The 20,759-nt window shown below is 44.3% G+C and overlaps 1 protein-coding gene across 18 annotated transcripts in view; it reads left to right on the top strand.

The window, feature by feature from the left end:
• Nucleotides 1-19,326, top strand: part of PAK6 (p21 (RAC1) activated kinase 6) — a 41,042-nt gene extending 21,716 nt beyond the window's left edge. For 16 of the 18 annotated variants that reach the window (XM_087740131.1, XM_009473958.2, XM_087740157.1 and 13 more), the window contains 8 exons: nt 1,427-1,635; nt 6,101-6,718; nt 9,938-10,429; nt 10,681-10,814; nt 13,718-13,844; nt 14,034-14,159; nt 14,820-14,954; nt 17,190-19,326. In XM_087740131.1, the coding sequence (XP_087596257.1) occupies nt 1,432-1,635; nt 6,101-6,718; nt 9,938-10,429; nt 10,681-10,814; nt 13,718-13,844; nt 14,034-14,159; nt 14,820-14,954; nt 17,190-17,357 (2,004 nt within the window). In that variant the 5' untranslated portion in view covers nt 1,427-1,431 and the 3' untranslated portion in view covers nt 17,358-19,326. Of the gene's footprint in view, nt 1-816; nt 994-1,426; nt 1,636-6,100; nt 6,719-9,937; nt 10,430-10,680; nt 10,815-13,717; nt 13,845-14,033; nt 14,160-14,819; nt 14,955-17,189 lie in introns of all 18 variants that reach the window. The other 2 variants (XR_015700619.1, XM_087740124.1) reach the window with 2 other exon arrangements.
• Nucleotides 19,327-20,759: the final 1,433 nt, after the last annotated feature.

The following is a 20,759-nucleotide window of genomic DNA, read 5'->3' as shown; positions in this document are numbered from 1 at the left end:
ATAGGAAAATGTAACTTGGAATACTTGTAACTTTAAAGCCATCAAACCAGTCAATAGAATCAGAGAACAATTCAGGGGAGAAGGGACCGCAAGAGATCTGTAGTCCAACCCCCTGCTCAAAGCAGGGTCTGCTCTGAGGGTCAGACCAGGCTGCGCAGGGCTTTGTCTTCAAGAGCAAACTTGCTCTTGCAAACCTTGGAGGATGGAGACTGCGCAGCCTGTCTGGGCAGCATGCTCCAATGCTGGACTCCCCTGGTCATGAAAAAGTTTTTCCTTCTATCCAGTCAGGACCTATCTTATTTCTATTTATGCCTGTTGTGTCTCAGACTCCTGCTACTCTCCACTGTGAAAAGCCTGGCTCTACATAGAAAATCTCCCTACCTCTGAGCTGTTTCTTCATGGAAAGGGTAACTTCCCCCTCACCCCATCTTCCCCGTCTGTCTTTTGTGAAGAGGTTGTGTCCATCCATCGCAGTTACTCAAGCTTTCCCACCTCTGTGACTGCATGCAGAGCTCCGGTTCTTCCTTTTTCTTCAGATCTTCCCAATTTCAAAAAGGTCTAAAACTTGCAGCTTTCTATCTATCTACATCTCTTTTTTTTGGCTATAAAGTCTAAATTCAGATTTTGAATGTCTCTTGTGTTTGGGTATATTTAAGCGTCAGCTGGTTTTGGCTTGCTGCAGTTGTAATGGCTGTTCACACAAACTGTCTCTCTCAGCCCCCCAGGGAAAGGAATCTTAGTTTTTAATTTTAGCTTCTTCAGCTACCTGCTGACAGAGTTTGATTTCCACCTACCACCTCCTCTCTCTCTCCCAAGCCCTCTGTCAAAGCTAGAAAAACTGAGATCCAAAATCAGTCTTGGGCAGCTCTTCCTTTGGCAACAACTCTGTCGTCTTTAAATGGGAATCAAATGTATCTTACTTACTTGGAGTAACCAGTGAGAAGACAGCCTGAGACTGCCTAACCAGCTGGACTCCAAAGCCATCTAACTTAGGTACAAGCCTATAAAATATAAATATGCATCTCTCCTATATATTTAAAATGTTTGTATCAGGCAACATGAATTTGTAGAAATAAAGGAAGCCAAGTGGTAGGAGTTCAGCTATAGACGTAACAGGTGCCTGTTCCTTTTCTGAAACAGGAGCACTGTTTCACAGTGGGCAGAGCACTCAAAAGATCACTAGAAATCCTAGCTCAGCTGCTGACCTGCTAGGTGGTCTCGAGCAAGTCATTGCTCTCTTGTTGCCTCCATTTCCTCATCTGTAAAAGCAGATGATCACGTCAGCTCTGTTGTTAAAGTGCTTGTCACTGGAGAATGTTCTTAATACAATGTAATTAACTAATATAATTGATACGTGATATTACTGATTGGGCATATTGGACCTAGGCACGCAAGAGCACTGACGGCATTGCCTTCTCTGATTCAGGCATCATGTTCCGCAAGAAGAAGAAGAAACGCCCGGAGATCTCGGCTCCGCAGAACTTCGAGCACCGTGTCCACACTTCATTTGACCCAAAGGAGGGCAAATTTGTGGGCCTGCCGCCTCAATGGCAGAATATTCTAGACACGCTGAGGCGCCCCAAGCCAGTGGTAGACCCTTCAAGGATCACGAGGATGCAACTCCAGCCTATGAAGGTGAGAGAGGAAGACTACTCTTTCCTGTCCCCTGGGCTTTCCTGTTCCTTGGGGGGGCCCAAGTTGAGGCAATGTTTCCATTGCCCTATATATATTTAAATGGGGCTAAGGGTGGGATCTGTAAGGAATTCAGTGGATAGCAGGGCCTGGGCTTTGATAACGCTGTCTTTTCTTGAGGCGATAGTAACTTCATCAGGAATAAGGACAGTAGTATCCTTAACTGCAGTAGTGTCACTGTTCAAATAACCAGCTGGCTGCCTGTCACTAGAACAAGGACCTGTGAAAGCTCCTGTGGTAGCTGACAGGGCTTAGGGTGTGTTCAGCTGTTGTACAGGGAAGCGAAGAGGAGAATTCGTGGAGAGACCTGTTTTAGCAAGTTTGTCGTTCTCGTGAGTGAGCAAATTTGGCTGGTAATTAAGTTGACAGGGAAGCCTGAGTGGGAGAGAGCAGGGTAGCACTAGCTTACTGTTCATGGGTGGCTAAGTGAATGAGCGACAACAGGGAGCAGGACTAAACGAGGGTTTAGGCTAAAAGGGTTTATAAAGCAGCAGTTTAACAGAAATTGGGACACAGCAAACAGGAGAATGTCCTTAAAGCAAGTCCTTCAGTAAGGAGAAATAAGTTACTGATCTCTGTAGATGGGTAAATTTAGATGGCTGTCTTGCCTGGATGGCTGTTGATAATGGCCCCTGCAGACTGCGTGTTGGTAAGTGACTGCAGGGACCTGCTGCACGAGAAGAGGCAGATTCATGACGGCCTCTTGGAAAAGGAAATAAAAGATGGTGACAGAATTGTTGTGTTTGAAGTCTGGCTAGCTTGTGGGAAGTTTTTGTTCCCCGTTAAAAAAAAACCTACAGGGGCCTAAAAACTGTTGTAAAATAGAGATGTTACTACTTGGATTTTAGGAGGGGCATAAAAGAAAATAGTTGTCTACCTGATGAATATATTTAGCTTTTTGTGTACAGATGCTTAATACTCGGGGGCTAAATGGGACTACATTTTAGTGTAAAGCAAATATTAATGCAAAATCAAACCTGCAATTTAAATGGCACATCAGGATCTTTGAGCAGAATGCTGATTTAGAAAGGAAAAACTTGCTCAGGAAGAAGAGGTGAAAGAAAAAGGGAGGAGGTATTGCCTTCTGTTTTACAGTGTCCTGAATGTGCTTTGAGGTTCAAAATGTAGTAGGAGATAGGACCACAATCCAGAGAAGAGATAAAATGTGTAATAAGAGACCAACTTGGTTAGATCAGGAGCTCTCTAATGAGCTTAAACTGCAGGAGGATTGCTCAGAAGGGTGGAAACTAGGTCAAGTTATAAAGGGCAAATAGAAGAGAAATTTATGTAGGAACAGAACTGGAAGGCCAAGGCACAAAAAGAGATGTTTTTCTCAAAGAACATAAAGAACAGTAAGGAGACATCATAAGTACACTGAGGAGGAGAAGGAGGATGAAGGAAATAATTTGTTCACTGCTCATTGTGGAAGAAAGTTAATAACTGATGACAATGAGAATTCTTAAATGTTTAATGATTTTTCTTCAGTCTTTATTGAGAAGGTTAACTGCGATTAGTGGGCTAACACAATTAACACGAGCATGAAGGGAGAAGAATGCAGGCTAGAATAAGAAAAGAACATGAACATAAATGAGACTTCTTAGATAAGTTACATATTTTCAAGTCAGCTGGGTCTAATGAAATTCAAGGAATTGCAGATCAGTCAGAATAATTTCAATTCCCAGAAAGAGACTGGAACAAATAAGCAAGTAATCTATTTGCAGCCACTTCTGAGGAGATAGCAGGGTAATAGCTAGCAGCAGGCATGGATTTATCAAGAACAAATCATGTCGAGCCACCCAATTTCTGTCAATCACAGGGTATCAGGCTGTGGGTCAGGGAGAAATGATAGCTCTCTCCTATATCTCGACTTCAGTTAGGCTCTTGACACTGTACCTATGGCATTCCCAGAGCAAACTGAGCAAGTTTTCTGAAGTATTAGGAAAAGTATACTCAAAAGAATAGCGTGAGGCATCACTGTCAAAATAGAAATGTGCATGAAGAGATTTACTGGAGTTTGTCCTGAGTCTAGTACTAGTCAGTACTTTCATCTATGACTTATTAAACCTGTAGATGGTAAAAACTGAAAGGAGGTGCAAACCTTTAAGAGAACAAGGATAGAATACCAAACAGTCTTTAAAAACTAGAGAAGAATCTTAAACTAATACTGTTTTGGGTTGGTTTTTGGTTTTTTTGGTTTTTTTTTCCCTCCAGTAAGTCCAAGTGCAAATACTCTCTTAGACTGCATCACATAGTTGATTATTTCTGGTAAACTTCATTTGAACAAATTCCTGTTCAATGATACCAATCAATAGTAAGATTTTTTTTTTTTTTTTTCAAGCACTGATTGGCCCTATTAGGCCCATCCCTTATACCTAGAGTCCTGGATTCAGCTATCATCGTTTTTCCTTTTTTTGACATGTACTGTGTGTAGCTTGTAAAGGGTCACTTTTCTTTTTAAAATAATAATTTCTAAATTTTGGTCAGTAAGGCATGATCTTTGTAAGAGCACTCTGTATAGATTTGGCTCAAATTTGGATGTTTCTTCATTAATCTGACGCAGTCTTTAAACACAGCTGCAAAGTACAGCTGACTCCCATCTTCTCTGTCCCCTGGGGATAGGACTGACTTAATGGCTAGAAGTGCAACAAGAGTGACTTGAGTCTAACTTTAGGAAGTTTTTAACTACGAGGTGAGGCGAGCACTGGAATGGATTTTCTAGAGAGGCCATAGCATTTGTTCTTGGACACAAGTCTGGAATGACTTTTGTCCATCTACTTTGGACTAGCTGGCCTCTTGAGATTTCTTCCAACTTTATTTTGAGTTACTCTCTTTCCCAGTTTGTAGAAACATCGAGCCATCAGTGAGTGCTGGAGGAGGGCCTCTTTCTGTCCCATCTGCCTGTGCGATCATGAGCCAGGGTGCGGAGGCATCCTGCTGAGTGCTCTGTGACTTGGGGTGTGCAGTTACATCTGTCCCTGCTCAGCCTCATTTGTGAACCAGTGCTCTTAGTTGAGCACATTACTGAGGTGAACTGATTTGTCTGGCATTTCTAATGGATGAATTAGAATGGAGAGAAGACTCTTCCCACCCCACCGACAGATTTCAGAGACTGGGTTTCTGACCATGTACTCTTGGTATTTTTTTCCCTATCAAGTTTGGTGCAAAAGTGATGGAAAGAGTTTGAGGAGTTAGTGTCCTCAGCATGTGGTTAACTTGGCAGCAGCTGGGGCCACGGAGGAAGATGCGTGTATGTGGTGAGGGAGGTGTAGTGCTACAGTAGGACTGAAGAGCAGAATTTCCTGCTGCAGGTGCGGCAGGTGTGCAATGGTATGAGTCACATTATCCTTTCTTCACCTTGTTTGACAAAATCTTCTATTCTGCCTTTCATTCTCAGACGCTGAGTAAACCGGGTGCTCATTTTGTGCACTGTGGTGGCATTCTGTTGAAATTACTGGAGCTGCTGTTTTGCACCAGCTAAATATTAGGCTCGGTCTAATTAATTCAGCATCTTTAGAAGATCCCTGGAGTTCAGTTAGCAAACAGGAGATTGCCATCACTCCAGGGAAGGATTTTCCTCAGGCTCATGAAAGAGTAGGAGTGATCCTATGCTGTGAATTTCAGTGAAGAAATGAAACATTCTGGTTCCCAGCACTAAAGCTTCCGTAAGCTTTTCGGTTCCACAATAAACAAGGTGGAGCGCTACATAATATACTTCAAGTGTCCTACTTGTATAGTGCCATTGTTTGTTTGGATGGAAGCCGTGGTCGTCTTATTTGCTTACAAGGCTGTTGAGCTGTTGTGACCCTTTGTTCATCATTTTTAATTATAATAGCTTGGCACAACAGAGGAAGGATGCAGTGTTGGAACAGTGTGGTCCTCACTGGTCAGGATTAAGATGCATTAGCAAAAACCAGACTAAAGGAGGCTGATTACAACGCTGTTGAGAGTGCTACAAGGGAGAGATGAACCTTGTATGGAATAGCAAGGTGATTTTTGCAGATAGAGCTTAGGGCATGCTGTAACTTCTGAGAACTAATACTCTCAGGAGCTTGTTGAGCCTGTTAGTGATGTAGTGTAGCACAATTTCAGCACAAGAGAGTCAGGAGTGCTGAAAACATCCCAGTTTTGCTATAATGTTGTCCTTCAGAATGCGAGCGCAGCAGCAGGATTCGCTGTTCGGGCTGAAGGCACTGCTGCCTCTGACAGAAGGATCTAACCCAAGGATTCCTTTTTTTTTTTTCCTTCAGTAAAGGACAATGAAAAAAAAAAAAAAAGACAGAAAGCAACGTTTCTCTTTTTTCCCTCAGTAATCTTTGGCTAGACAGACAAAATCTAACCTTTGTCAAGATAAACTGAGCCTCAATTTTTACAACTCTAACTTTTGCACACCCTTCCCTATGTTTCACAGACCGTGGTGAGAGGCAGCACTGTGGAAGTGGAAGGCTATATCTCCGGGATACTCAACGACATCCAGAAGCTTTCTGCCATCAGTTCGAACACTCTAAGGGGAAGGAGCCCTACCAGCAGGAGGAGAGCTCAGTCCCTTGGGCTCCTGGGGGAAGACAGACCCCCAGATATGTATCTTCAGAGTCCTGAAGCAGACTGGGCAGACAAATATGGAAACTACCTCAATTGCAATGGTGGGACCAAGGTGACCCGGAGGCAGACTATGTGGCCAGATTACAAACCCCGATTGGAAGGACAGTCTCATCCCAATGGTATGGTAATGAAAGCGCAGTCCCTCGGGCCTTCGGAGTTCCAGGGCGCTGACGGCAGCTGCCTCCAGCGTGCCTCTGGTTTGCAGCATATGCCAACTCTACCAGGGGAGAGTGAGAAGATGGGAAAAAAGAGCTCAGAAGAGTGCTGGCCTCAGCCTTGTCTCATACGACAAGCAAACTCCAGGCCCTGCGGGGAGGGCAGCCCCAGCTCCAAATCGAGGGAGAACAGCTTGAAGAGGAGGCTGTTACGCAGTGTGTTCCCCTCGTCCAGCGGCTCAAACAAGTCAGGCCCTTCCCTGCAGATAAAGGTATAGTTATTTAGTATTTTTGCGTGAGTGCAATGTTGACTTTACAGTTCCAGAGGTTATGTACACAGCTGAACAAATTTAATTGCAAACATCATGCAACCATCTGTTATTGTTATGATTAATGCTGGAATCAAAATAGTCCTGGACAGGGGAAATGTGTAGTCCGCCTAAGCTTCACAGAATATACTGCTAGGCATAGCTCAAAATGGCAGCCAGATCTACGTGAGAAAGGCTTGTTAGGGGAGCTGTGCTTGCAGGAGTGTAGGCTGGGAAGGAGGCAGGGGACTTACTCATTTTTGCCCTTCTGTAGTAGTAAAGGCAAAACTTAAATGCCATTATACTAGCATAAACGTGCTTTTGCCATTTGGGAAATTGTCGTAATTTACATTAGTAATGTACTCTTTTGCCTGTGCAAAATAGAACTACCTCAGGAGAGCTTGTTGGTTATAGCTGTATCTGCCAACCTGCCTACAGTAGGGACATTTCCATCAGCACCCATAGTACTGTCAAACAGGAAATCTGTTGGTTTTTGGTAAGGATGGGACAGCTCATAGCTACATCTCTCCCAGGAAAGCTATCCTGAATGAATGACTCACTTCTTATTAAACCAGAAGAAAAACTCTGGTTCCTGTTACTGGCTAGGAAATGTAGCCCTTCAGGCCACTGCTTCTAATTCATCCCAGGCTAACCCGGCACTCGTTGTCCTCGCACAGCTGCTCAGCGGTTTCAAAGGCTGCGCTGGGCTGGTGCAAGGCCAGGCTAATTTCTAGCAGGCGTGGAGTCCCTGAACTCGGAGGAAGATAACAGGAACCACTGGCCCGACAAAAGCAACTGTTCTAAAGGGTATCGCGGGCTGGGGCTCTCTCCCACCCAGCTTCTTGCAGTTTGCGTAAGGATCAGGCTCAAGGCTTTCAGACACAGCCTTCTCCCTGCAGAGTCCCTTTCCGAGGGAGCAGGATTTTAAAGGAAAGCAGTTCTTGTGTGGCACAAACTACACGTACTGCTGTCTCTGACTTGGGGCTGATCTACACTGGCTGGAGGCCTGTCCCTGAGTACTTGGGAGAACTGACCACTTCTTTCTTCTCTAGCAAGAGTGACTTTGCCGTGCCTCAGCACTTTCACAGGGAGGAGCAGAGGTTACCAGTCAAACAGCATGTGTGCGTGGATGTGCTTGGGTGTGTTTGAACTCGAGCTGCCTGCTAGAGAAGTAGGAAAGACCTTGAGGTTATCTAGTCCATCTCCCTGCTCCAGTGAAGGACCTGCGCCATCGCTGGCGGTTGTTTGTCTAAGCTGTTCTTAACAGCGTCCGATGATTAAAACCTCAGTCTCCCTCACAAATGGAGATGATGATGTGTAAGAAATGCATCATTGCAGATGCAACGGAAAGGGGATATAACTGGCCGAAAATGGGGAGGGGGGTGCCTTGCCAGGCTGTCTCTAGTCACCATGGGAAGGTCGAGTGCTCTTTCCTTTCAGCCTAACATGGGGGGGAAGGAGTGGGAGAACCAGTGACATCTCAAAATGTCCAGAGACTGAAAATGTGTACGCAGGGGCTGTCAAATTACAGCAGCAGGAAATAATACTTACGTGTGGTTAGACAAACATGTGTGAGCTTGCATGCATGTAGTATGCCCTTCTGCAGGCTCTAGGTTATATAAAACCTTTTTTTTTTTTTTCCCTCTCTCCTGAAACAAAACAAGAGTTGGGAAATAAATACTTGGCTGCCATGAGCGTGTCTGTGCAGGACGGCAGGGGTGGAGCTGGTCGATGAGGAGGAAGTAACTTCTGACAGGCGCTTGCGTTCGCGCGCCTGCGCCCCGATGCCAGGGGCTACTAAATCATGCTCTCGGGGCCTGTGTGTGTGTGAACATGAGCTGTATGTGCATTAGGCTTATGCAGATTTTACTGTTGACAAAAATCCTTGGTTAAAAACCAAATTGCATAGAATTAAATTCCATACAATTATTTTCTGAGACAGAGAAAATGAGTGCTCTTTTAAAAATTTATCTCTTGGCAGTTTTCGGTTCCCATACCCATATTATTAACTTTATTAATAGCTTGTCTGAATCGTGAGAGAGAAAAAGCTTGTTGCTTTGAAGTTTTTATTTTGCCCTATAATATAAATGATTGGCTTGCTCTTTCTGAAGTTGCTACTTTGTCAGATCCACTATTATTTTACATATAACTAAGTATATAATGTATTTTATACCTAACCTGCTAGATGATGTTGAATTTTAATTAGTCAGCATTTCCAGGGTGAGTATTAGCACTTCAAGATTTATCCTTCTTGGGAGACCTGTGCGTAGTGCTAGCATGGGAATGCGTATCCTGAAGCCACGTTACCGCAGGCTGTGATCTTACCAGATCTCATAAACTAAGCAGGGTTGGGCTGGCTTGGTACTGGAGTGGGAGGTCTCCGAAAGCCTCGAGTGCTTTGGGAAAGAGCACTGCTAATCCAAATTCATCGTCGGTCGGCTTTGAGCCAGTAAGGTGGCAAGGTGGCCGGTGGCTCTGTGTAGCTGAAGTGTCACGCTGGCCTCCCACAGCCGTCCTGGTTCACGGTGCCTTTCCCAAACCAGAGTGCTCGTTCTGTGTCTGATCGACAGGAATGCTGTGCAGGTACCGGGGGAAGTGCAGAGGGAGTTTTCAGTAGGCAGAACGTAATCACCCAAAGGGAATTGGGCCAAGACATCAAAGTGATTTACAGCTTTGGCGTGAATCCTCTTTCCTTTTATATATAGGAAGATCAGAGGCACAGAGGGATAAAGGATTTTAAAATTCTCTGCAACACAGGTTGCCCCTGAGTTTTGGTGGCAAGGTTGGAATGCTTTTTAGCAGCTGTTTCTTTTTTTTTTTTTTTCTGTGGGTTTTGTTTTTTTTGGTGTGGGTTTTTTTGTGTTTTTTGTTTGTTTTTGTTTTTTTTTAAAGCATGTGCTTTAAAAGGTCCCTTTTAAACTGCCTCAGTTTGGAGGTCCTTAAAGCATACCACCCATCCTGTAACTGATTCTTGAAAATCTGCATCCATGGGGCGTCCCCTAGTCACGCAGTGTATGTTGGGCAGACCTGGAGATAAGAACCTAGAGCTCTTGACTCCAGACTGCTACAAAATGTACTAGGCCAGAGTGGCATAACACACAACTGATTCCTGACACTTCTTTTTCTTATTAATCTAACCGTCACTTTTTCTTTCTTCCACTTTCATATTTGTTCTTCTCAAAGCCTAATACTTTCTTTAGGCCCCAGCATTGGGGTTCACCACGCAGCCCTGCAGCCAAAGCCCAGTCTCTTCCACCAGATCAGCCTGCATCCGATTTCCCCAGGATGATCTCAGAAGCTGGGACCCCCCAGAAATCACCAACAGTGGAGAAGGCAATTGCACTGCCACAAGGCAGGCCGTCACCGGCAGGGTCTCCCAGGAACCGGCAGACTCAGACTAGTTCTAGCAACCTTCACCTTCCCCAGGACGCTTCTGTGAAAGGGCAGCTGGCCAGTGAGGACCCGGTGGTTGTGACTCATGAGCAGTTCAAAGCTGCCCTTAGGATGGTGGTAGACCAGGGGGATCCCCGGACATTGCTGGAGAATTATGTAAAGATTGGTGAAGGGTCCACAGGTATCGTCTGTATTGCTCGAGAGAAGCACTCAGGGCGGCAGGTGGCAGTGAAAATGATGGATCTGAGAAAGCAGCAGCGCCGGGAGCTCCTTTTTAATGAGGTGAGTATAGTGATGAGAGGTAGGGTTCTGCTGTCCACTGTAAAGCCACGTGAACAGTCGGTGTAAAAAGAAGGGAAGAGCAGGAGACATCTTCCTTTTAATAGAGTTATGCTAGTGCCAAGAAGAAAAATGACTGGGGGGATGAAGGCTACTGCGCAGTACTTATAGGGTTGTGCATGCTTACTTTGTTGGATAAGATTAAGCGGTGTTAGTGATTTTGTGGTGGTCAATTGTCCGCTGTGTTTTTACAGGTGGTGATAATGAGGGACTATCAACATGTCAACGTAGTGGAGATGTACAAGAGCTATCTAGTGGGAGAGGAGCTCTGGGTGCTGATGGAGTTCCTGCAGGGGGGAGCCCTCACAGACATCGTGTCTCAGATCAGGTATGAAGCAAAACCTGAAACATCAATGCTTGTGTTCCCGCCTGAGAGGCAAGAGCACTGGAGTGGAGATTTCCGGGAAGAATAGTGTCCCTCAGACCTTGTGAGCCCTGAAACTATTACACTTTAGAACTGTCATCCATTTGAAGTATGCGATAATACTTCTGATGTAGAAGGGACCTCATTTACAGTACCGATCCCTTTAGATACCCACTATTCATCTACTTGATGACCTTCCCTGTAAAGACACAGTACTCAGGAAAAGTATTGTTTACTATAGCTGTTGTATTCTGGCCAGGAAGCTCATTGAGTAAGTATTAAAGAGCATGCAGAAATCGTTTTCAGTGGTACAACCTTAGTGAGGTTGAATTTGTGGCTAACTCCTCTGGAGAAGTGCAGCAGAGCCTTGAGATCTGGACACCTTCCCAAATTTCATTGCCTAAAGATAGCAACTACGGGACGCTGTCCTAAATTTGTTTTTGTATCCACACCACTTCATATTAATTAATGACCGAAGCATTCCTGTAGGGCAAAGAGGTTGTTCTCAAATGGCCTCTAGACTCCCACTTTCAAGGTGTTCTGGAGATGCAGTTGTGATGATCGTGTCTTACCCATGATCCTGGAGCACCCGCCTGCTTCCGAGCAGTCCTGCGAGGCTGTAAACTGGTGCAGGGAACGCCGGTGAAAAGACTGACCAAGAAAGTCTGTAGGATGAGCTTTCTTTTTTTGAAGATTCAGAATCTTAATTGGATTACAATTAGGTAGTATTGCTAACACTAATTGCATTTACTTTTTTTAATCATAGTATGCCTTTAATTCACTTACATGCTTTGACTAGCCTTTACTGATCCTGTGGTGGATTTAAGGCATATATCTTGCTCTGTTGGATTCTCTGTTTTGGATTTGCATCTGTGATGTGTTTGGGAGGCATAAAAAAGCACATTGTTCTTTGTAGCCTCGACAGCCCCACCCGTAAGAAGTGTCTTGGAGACACTTAGATGGCCAAGCCCTCCAGCACTGATTTCAGAGGCGCATCTCAGGGTCTGAGAACCAAGGTTTCACTGTAAGTCATGTACCCGCTCCTGGACAGGAGAAAGAACATTTAGTCCTGAAGAGTGCTGAGTTATGGCATTGCAGAGCCAGTGAAACTCCTGTAGCTCCTAGCTGGTATTAGAACCAATGGAACTACAAATAGAAAAAAAATATTCTGAAGAGGTTTATGAAGGGTCTGTGCAGTTTATATCCACCAGTGAGACTGAATTCCATTGTGGGACCTCAGCCTAGATTTGAGTTATTTTACAAAGCCTTCCTTTGAACCTTTTGATGAATGCTTGGTTTTCCACATAGTGGAAACGGGATCTGTTATAACCATAACGTATATCAAAAGTAAGCAAGCTGCAAGCCTTTGTCAGTTTTTCACAGGGAGGAAAATACCCTCATTCCGCTCATTAAACATTTGCTGAAGGTGATAACTGATTTGCATCTCCAGGAGTGAGCTAATCCTCTAATAATCTGTTTTACACTATGCAATCACTTGACTGAAACCAAATTGCATACGTGACAAGCTGAAAGTATACCTCTTGTAAGAGCTCAGAAGTGTATCAGCTTTTCTTACGGCTCATGCACTATGGAACGAAAAGCACTGTTTCTAAGAACTGTTTAAAAGAACAGTTAGGTTCTGTACTGGAAGAACTGTACTGGAAGAACTGTTTAAAAGAACTGTTAGGTTCTGTATTGGAGAAGTCCCTCTCCCGTTAGAGGTTAAATCATAATGGCAAAAGTAGCCCTCTGCCACCCTTCAGATATATTTGCCATCAGCATGGCACAGTGCAGCCCCAACATGCAGTGTCCTGCTCAGATGGTCACTGTGGCAGAGTAAGATAGGGAATACCAAACAAGCAGTGGAAGTATAAGTTTCTCAGCTGGTGGTGCAACCTCCTTCATGAATGTGTAGAAATTGCTCTTACGTGTTTGGAAGGTACTGGGGCGCTCTGCACCGTTCTGCCTTCTGAGCGCTCTCTTCTCCTCAGTCTTACTTGCAGACCTGCATTTGAGAAGGTATCGTTTCTATGCCCTCAGCTGAGAGTTGCTTGAAACAACTGCTAGAGACAGGCTGAGAATCCAAAGTACTCAAATTGGGTACTTCAGCTATTCTTTGAAACACTTCTAGCATTGCTCAGTATAAATGTGCAGAGAACACTGTCACCATCCCCAGTTACAGGAGATAATTTTCATTTCTACCATTTTCTCTTATACTTGATCATGAAGGTTCTTGTGTTGGTATTCCAAGCAGTAAGAGCTTCTAAAGGTTAGGTTCTTGGTGCTCAGAGCCAGTGTGCTAACGGAGAGACTGCTAAAATTCAGCAGAGTCTTCCCTGCTTGTAACCTGTGCTACCTTTAGTTAGGTGTAAGAGTATCCAAAGCGTCTAGCTGCATGAAACCTGTAAAGGATCCCTATATTCTCTATTGCTTTACGTGTTTAGATGCTTTCTGGATAAAGTTGCACAATATGCCTTGTGAACAATAGCTTTACTACATTTGCTTAAAAAAACAGCTGTCTCAACAGTTACTGTGGCACCTTGGCATGAAGAAGCAGTCTTGCCTATCAGAATTGCTTGAAACAGCATCTTGCAAAATGAATTTATATACAAGATTTAAAATGCAATTTCTCTGTATTAGACTTATGAAAACTTAAAGTTGCTAACCATCAAGAAAAAAAATGTTTTCAGCAGTAAAAGGCAGTCATAGAAGAACAGTAAAAGTGAGATAGTAATGGTCCTGGGGAACCAAAATATGCATCTGCAATTCAACTTCGAAATTGCATTGTGCCTTTAAAGAGGACCTGTGGGTGAGTACTAGCCACTGCCCAGTACAATGCAGTTAAACTCCCGTGTCTTTAATTTCAGGCTAAACGAAGAGCAGATTGCCACAGTGTGTGAATCGGTGCTGCAGGCTCTGTCGTATCTTCACTCTCAGGGGGTTATTCACCGAGACATTAAGAGCGACTCCATTCTTTTGACACTGGATGGAAGGGTACGCTTCCGCAGACAAATTGTTTCCTGTCTTCTGCTGCCGCAGCCTTAGCCTGTCTCCTTATTTCCTTTCTGTTCACAATCTCATTTGTGCCTCGTCCTCTTACTCCCTTTGTCGTCTTTGTCTTCGGTGTTTCCCTCCATGTTTAAAAATTATTTTTTAAGGTTGGTTGCTTTTCTCTTTGTACAGGTCAAACTCTCAGATTTTGGCTTCTGTGCTCAGATCAGTAAAGATGTACCTAAAAGGAAGTCCTTAGTAGGTACTCCCTACTGGATGGCTCCAGAAGTTATTGCAAGGATACCATACGCTACCGAGGTAAGGGACTGCTTCCCTGATATCAGAAGAGGTAGCAAATAGTATTCTGAAGTGTCACAGGAAAATAACTATTGCCTTTTCTAGGAAGAGCCTCTAGAGACTATTTAAAATAGAAATATAACTATGACTCAGATTGGATTGTGATGATATCGATATTTCCTAAAACAGTAGAAAAACAGGTTGTTCTGCTTCCAGGAACAAAGTGTAAACTTACTCTATTCTTATACCTGAAGCTTGGCATAGGCTTGTATCTGCTGTAGTGTGGACAGATGTCAGCAGGGAGCAGCCTGTGACATGACAGGGATCAGTAAACCAATCAGTGCCATAAAGGTTGGGGAGGAGAGGAGGGAAGGCACAGATGGGAGCTCTGAAATTCTGGGCAGGTGGCAGCAGACTGATTAGCTTTATTTGCTTGTGCTGCACCTGGTTGGGTGGTAGTTACTTGCAGACCTTTGCATGTTGCAACACCAGCATGGCTCAGTCCTAGGTGGAAAGCTGTCTTTGTTAAACGGTAAGGAGCCCAATAGCGTCAAGTGGGGGAATGTTTTACTCTCTCTCAGTAATGTTTGTCACGGGTGGGGTGTTGTACTCTTTGTGAAAGCAATAAAGCAAGGACCTGTGGCTCTGAACTGTGTATTGCTGTGACATTGGCTCCCACAGGTGGATATCTGGTCTCTGGGGATCATGGTGATAGAGATGGTGGATGGAGAACCTCCCTATTTTAGTGATTCTCCAGTCCAGGCAATGAAGAGACTCCGTGACAGTCCTCCTCCCAAACTGAAAAACTTCCACAGGGTGAGCATACTGGCAAACACTCGTAACCTGATGATTATCATGGGGAAACATCCTATCAGCCGTTCCCGTAAAGCTGGCTGTGAAAGTGATCTTGCTAGGACATGTTTCTTGGGGAACTTCTTTGGCCCTGGTGCCTCAGCGGATGCAAGCTGCTGCTGACAGCTAGTGGCTGGTTTGGGAAACAGCCCTAATAACGTAAGGTCACTTGGGCATAAACCTGATAATGCAAATCAAAGCTGCTTCAGGCGGACCCAACAGTTAATATCTTGGTGATGCTGATAGAGTAGCTCATCTTCTAGGGGAGCAAATAGGGGGATCCGTGCTCTTGAGAGTTTCTGGCTTCGTGGTTTTCAGGACTGCAAAGGCTGCGTTATGGTCAGAGCAGGAGAGCCACAGACAGTGACTCGTGGAGACACTGCAGCTGCTTTGAAGATGAACTCAGCTTCGTGGTTTCTTATGAAAAAGTAGCAGTGACATAAGAAATACAGTGATTACCTTTTAGTCACCACTTAGAGCAGTCCTCCTTTCATTTCACTCCAAGCCTCTGAGATCAAATAGCTTCTGCAGCATTCTGAGCCATCCGGCCTTTCCAATTAATCAGAATATCTGCAGCTGCTAAAACTGAATTATTTAACAGAGTAGACTGCTGAACTAACAGCATACACTCAAACATCAACAGCTGCTCTTTCCTCTTTGCCTGTGCAACACTAATTATAATTTCAAGGTCACATTCTGGACCCAGTGCTCGTACTCCTTAGGCGGTGTAAAGCCTGTTCTGCTCTGGATCGCACACCTTGCTTGGTGAGATGACCCTACCACGGGCTGTGAAAGTCAGAGCTGTTTATAATCTTGCTCTGCTCCACTTTCTCCTGGGAAGCAAGCTGGCTTCCAGCAGACCCCCGGATTGCCAGGCCGGTGGCCATCCTCCCCCATCTCCCTGCTGTCTGAGTGGAGCTCAGCACCAGCTGTGGATCCGGCCCCCCATTCTGATGACAGTTAATGGCACACTGGGGTCAATTACTGTACTACTGGGTGCAACAGGTTAAACAGACGCCACCTGGGATCATAGACTCATAGGATGGTTTGGGTTGGAAGGGGCCTTAAAGACCATCTGGTTCCACCCCCTGCCACGGGCAGGGACACCTTCCGCCAGACCAGGCTGCTCCAAGCCCCATCCAGCCCGGCCTCGAACACTGCCAGGGATGGGGCAGCCACAGCTTCTCTGGGCAACCTGTGCCAGTGCCTCACCGCCCTCGTGGTGAAGGATTTCTTCCTTATAGCTAATCTAAGTTTACCCTCTTTCAGTTTAAAGCCATTCTCTGCTGCTTTTCTAAAGCATAACTCGATTTATGGACAAAGTGATAAAGGCTGGGTCCTGGCACTCGTACTTAGCTGTGTTGCGCCTTCTTCCTCTAGCAATCACAGTGAAGGCCTTCAAAGCACTCATGAAATAAGCAGTAGCTCAGTGTGAACAGTATTTCATGATCTACTTCTAAGTTAACCAGAGCTGGGAAAATGCCCCCAATCTAAAATGGATGTAATTAGCAGCAGTAAAATAAATAACTATATACCAAGTTCATTTTTTATTCAGTTTTAATGATGCAGAGGATCACCGCCAGCAGGAGATGCGCCGTGCCTTTAAGTGGTTCTTGGGTCTGGCTCCTCAACAGGCTTTTACACAGCTTTCAATGGGCAAACGCGCTGAGCTCATTTGGGTTTTTGATACGCTGTTCTGCAGTGTCTTCATCTTCTTGTATCAGCAGCATCAGGTTTCCAGACTCTCAAAACCTATTTGGGAATCCCATTTAACTACTTTTTGCACAATCTGTGGCCAGTAAAAGAATGAATTGATCAACCTTCACACCCAAAGTGATGTGCATAGGGTAGCAGGAATTCTGTTGAACTTTTGAGCTGAAATGCAGAAAAGATTAAATAACAAAACGGGACACAAAATTAAGTTAAATGGAAGGACATGGCAGGCAGTCTTGTCTTAATTTGCTGTGCCCCATTAAAAAGAAAACAACCCGTGTAAATGTTGTGCCTGCTGGTGACAGAAAATTACTACTGTAGCATAGAAAGCATGCTATTTCACGTTACATTTCTGTGCAAAAGCAGGGTTACAAAGTTGGAATGTGCAGGATCCTTTTTAACCAAACCCGCCTCAGCAACCTGTTGTCACGTGAGCTGTTGCCTGGGTCCTTTGCGGGGTTGACTTGGTTGGTTGCTTTTTCACAGACCTCCCCAGTTCTGCGAGACTTCTTGGAAAGGATGTTGACACGGGATCCGCTAGAAAGAGCAACGGCACAAGAACTTCTGGATCACCCCTTTTTGCTCCAGACGGGACTTCCAGAGTGCCTGGTTCCCCTTATCCAACAATACAGAAAGCGTACCTCTACCTGCTGACTTTACATAAGGGGAAACGCTAGAAAAAGTAATGTTTATTTAAAAAAAAAAAAAATTAAGAGACCAGGCAGTCTCGTCCTGTGAATGGTGCTTGGAACTTGTCAGCGATCTTTTTAGAGGATGAATGTGAATACTGTCCTTACATTCTCAGCCTTTTGTGGCTTCTCTTTTGCTGAAGACAATCAATACATACTAGATCCAAATAAAACCAAGTATGTCTCAAGAATAAAGCAGGTGTTTCATGACTTGTGGATCGCTTCTTCCGAAGAATGGCATTTTAAAGCGAAGTCTGAAGTTGCGTATCTGAATGTCTGCAAGTTCCTGCAAACCTTGGCTGCTGACTACTGAACTGGAACGATATTTCCCAATTAGAAATGTGATCTTTGTTTCCTTAGTTGTACACTGGAGTCTTGAGCTGACTCAAATGTACGTTTTGGGGCACAGACCCCTTCAAACTCTCAAACAATGCACAAAGACTTGACAATTTTTTCCTCTGAGACTTTTTCACAGATGATTTTAATTTCTTTGGTTAACTGTGGACCTAGAAAACTGCACATATTTTCCTAGGGAGCAGATGTGATATGGATATGTTTGTTTCTAAGTGGCTCTCTTGCATCAACATGCTTCTCTTTTGCTGAAGAATATGTATGGTTTAGTGGTCAATCTTGAATCCATTTCATGATCTTAAACTTTTGGAGGGAGAAACCCTTGGATACAGGCCTCAAAACAGACTCTGTGAAGACAGGTTCTTGCCACCAGGATCTTGCGGTTGAAAATTCACAATATGCAACACCTCCGTTGCTGGTTGGAATGGAGAATCTGTGAAAGCCGGTTCCTGCGTTTGGTCTCCAGGCGCCTTTCGTTCCAAGGCCTTTCTCCCAAGAGAGGCTGAGAAGTGCTGCCCGAGCCAAGTGTTGGGTAGCGCTTTGGGGATGCCCTAGGAGACCGAGTGAAAAAGTTTCAGCTGTCCTGCATATCCCAGGAGAGATTTCTGTGTTCACGTGAGACGGTTTGTTGAGCCTCTGTCTCCTCTGCTCGCTACTGCAGAACATCGGGAGAAGAGACACTTTTGATGTATGTTTTGTTATTGGTATGCCCTTCCCCACCATCCCTTTGCTGGTACATTCGGAAAGTTGCTGGTTGTCTAAACGGCTCTTTTGGTTATTTTAAAATAGATTTAGATATTTTGTATGATACACTTTCTGATCAGTGAGATGATAGTCAAGGTAATTGGACTCTAGGTCAGGCTGTAACATTGTACAGTAATGGTGTGTCTTGTTGTGAGGTCTCAAGAATATAATCTTACATATGGAACTGGGATCCTGTTTTGAAACTCCAGATACAAATGTATTGGAATTTAAGTTATTCTTGGGACAGTCCTATTGTCTCAGAAACTAACCTCATAATTGCATTTTCTTCAGAAGATGTTAATAATCTCTATCCTCTGCTATTTACTCCGGTTACAGATCCTGCTTCAAAATTGAAGCCACAGTTGATTACTTGAAGTAATTTGGGATGGAATTCATCTGCACTGATGCCAGCCATTTAAATGGCGGGCACCCAGTCTGCGAAGCATGTAGGTTGGCTCTGTAGACCAAGGTGAGAGGAACACCTCCAGAGGGTGATTCGTCTCTGCTCTCTCAGATACCTGCTGAAGGATGAAGTCGCTGTCTCTCGATACCACTCTGCCTGTGGCCAGTGGAGGGATCGTAGGTGCTTTGCCTAGACTGGATGTCTGCCTTTGGGGCTGATGAAGCTGGTTGAAATGAATTCATTTAGCTCCTCTTTAGCTGCACTGGAAAATTTTTGATGTAAAATGTTTCTGTATTCCAGATATACTGCTTTTTTTATGCAAAAGAGCAGGGCTTTGAAAAGATTTATAATTTGAAACAAACGATCCTGCTCGTCTGTAGTTGTGAATCCTTTGCACTTGTGTTTTAAATTAAAGTAGATCTTGATTTATTCATAAGCCTGTTGCGGTGGTGGGATGCTTTTAAATGTGTCTATAGTTCCGAGATGTAAGGGAAGTGCGAACCCTGAAGTCCGGTCTGACTTACCTGTTCTGTGGCTATGTGGCTTTTAAAACAAGAGGAGACTGTAGCAGAAGCCTGGATCCTGAAACAAACATTTCTTGGGGGCAGGGATGACAGGTTTAACATTTAACACCATTTTATACTTTGGCCCAAGTCTCACTAAACACAGTGAGGGAAGGGCCTTGAAAGATTGAATACAAGGATCTTATAAAATTTTAAAACCTCATTACCATATTTGTGAAGAATGCAGAAAGTATCCATCTTCCTGTCCAAAATAGAATTAAATGTCTGATTCTTGTGTTTCTTTCTTTACAGTTCGTGCATGGCATATCACCAATTAATTGCTCCATTGCTTAGATGAGCGTGGAATCAGATATAAATCCTAAGATAAACCTAGATTAGTTAAAAGATTGAAGCTCTGTCTCCAGGGCGAACAGCTCCTTCCCCAGGAACCCGGCAGCCAGTCAGGAGAATTATGATGAGCAGAGCAGGTTTGTAATTTGCATTGCAGTAGTATTCAGGAGCGAGATTTCTTGTATGCTAAGTGATATCTAAGTATATAACAAAATGTAGCCTCTTCTCTGAAGAGCTCATAGCCTACTCAGTGGGTAATTATGCTTTGAGATGATGTTTGCTCTGAATATCTTTTCCTATATGCTTTCAACAAGGTTACACTTACATCTCGGGGGTTTCTGTTGTTTTCTGTCATGTTTCACCTGAATCGTTCCCTTTTATTTTTCCTTCCTGTCAGCCTTGCTGGTATCGAGTCTTTTCCATGCTGCCACAGCCCTGGCAATCAGCGTATAGTAGGCCTTTGAAGATGGCAGGTTGAATTTATATGAACAATTTGCTGAATCAAACGGGGAGTCTGTGACTGCTGTCATCTCCCAATTGCACTTGTTTATACATAATGGTGCCTGGCCTCCTCAAACAGGGCTCTGCGCTATCGAATGCAGCAGCTTATTATCTCATTTATCTCAGAATGGGACAAATCTTCCTCTAGAGGCCCGTATCTTTTAACCAGTGATTACAGAAGGACCCTAGATCAAATGAGGCTCCTGACTTTTAAGATTGTTCAGTCTGGGGAGAAGAATCCTACGCTTCCCTGTGTAGCCTGGAGAAAGCATTTTGCTGTGCCCTAGGTCCTAGTCTATAAATGGGAATAATAAGTAGTGAATCAGGACCACGTGAGGATATCTGTGGGGCAGGGAGGGTGTCTCTAGAATACGGTAGCTACTGTGCAGCAATTCCCTCTGTAGTGGCAATGGTCCTGTCAGCACCGTATCTTTATTACGGAGGTAGAAGATAATTTTGGATCATCCAGTACAAACTGAGCCTGAACTGTGGCTCTCAACTGGATACAGTTTGT

Source organism: Nipponia nippon, unplaced genomic scaffold (genome assembly GCF_047370975.1).
Source record: "Nipponia nippon isolate SJK-2023a ecotype South Korea unplaced genomic scaffold, ASM4737097v1 scaffold_10, whole genome shotgun sequence".
Taxonomy (NCBI): Eukaryota; Metazoa; Chordata; class Aves; order Pelecaniformes; family Threskiornithidae; genus Nipponia; species Nipponia nippon.
The sequence above is the reverse complement of the archived record's forward strand: the minus strand, read 5'-3'. Positions and strand labels throughout refer to the sequence as shown.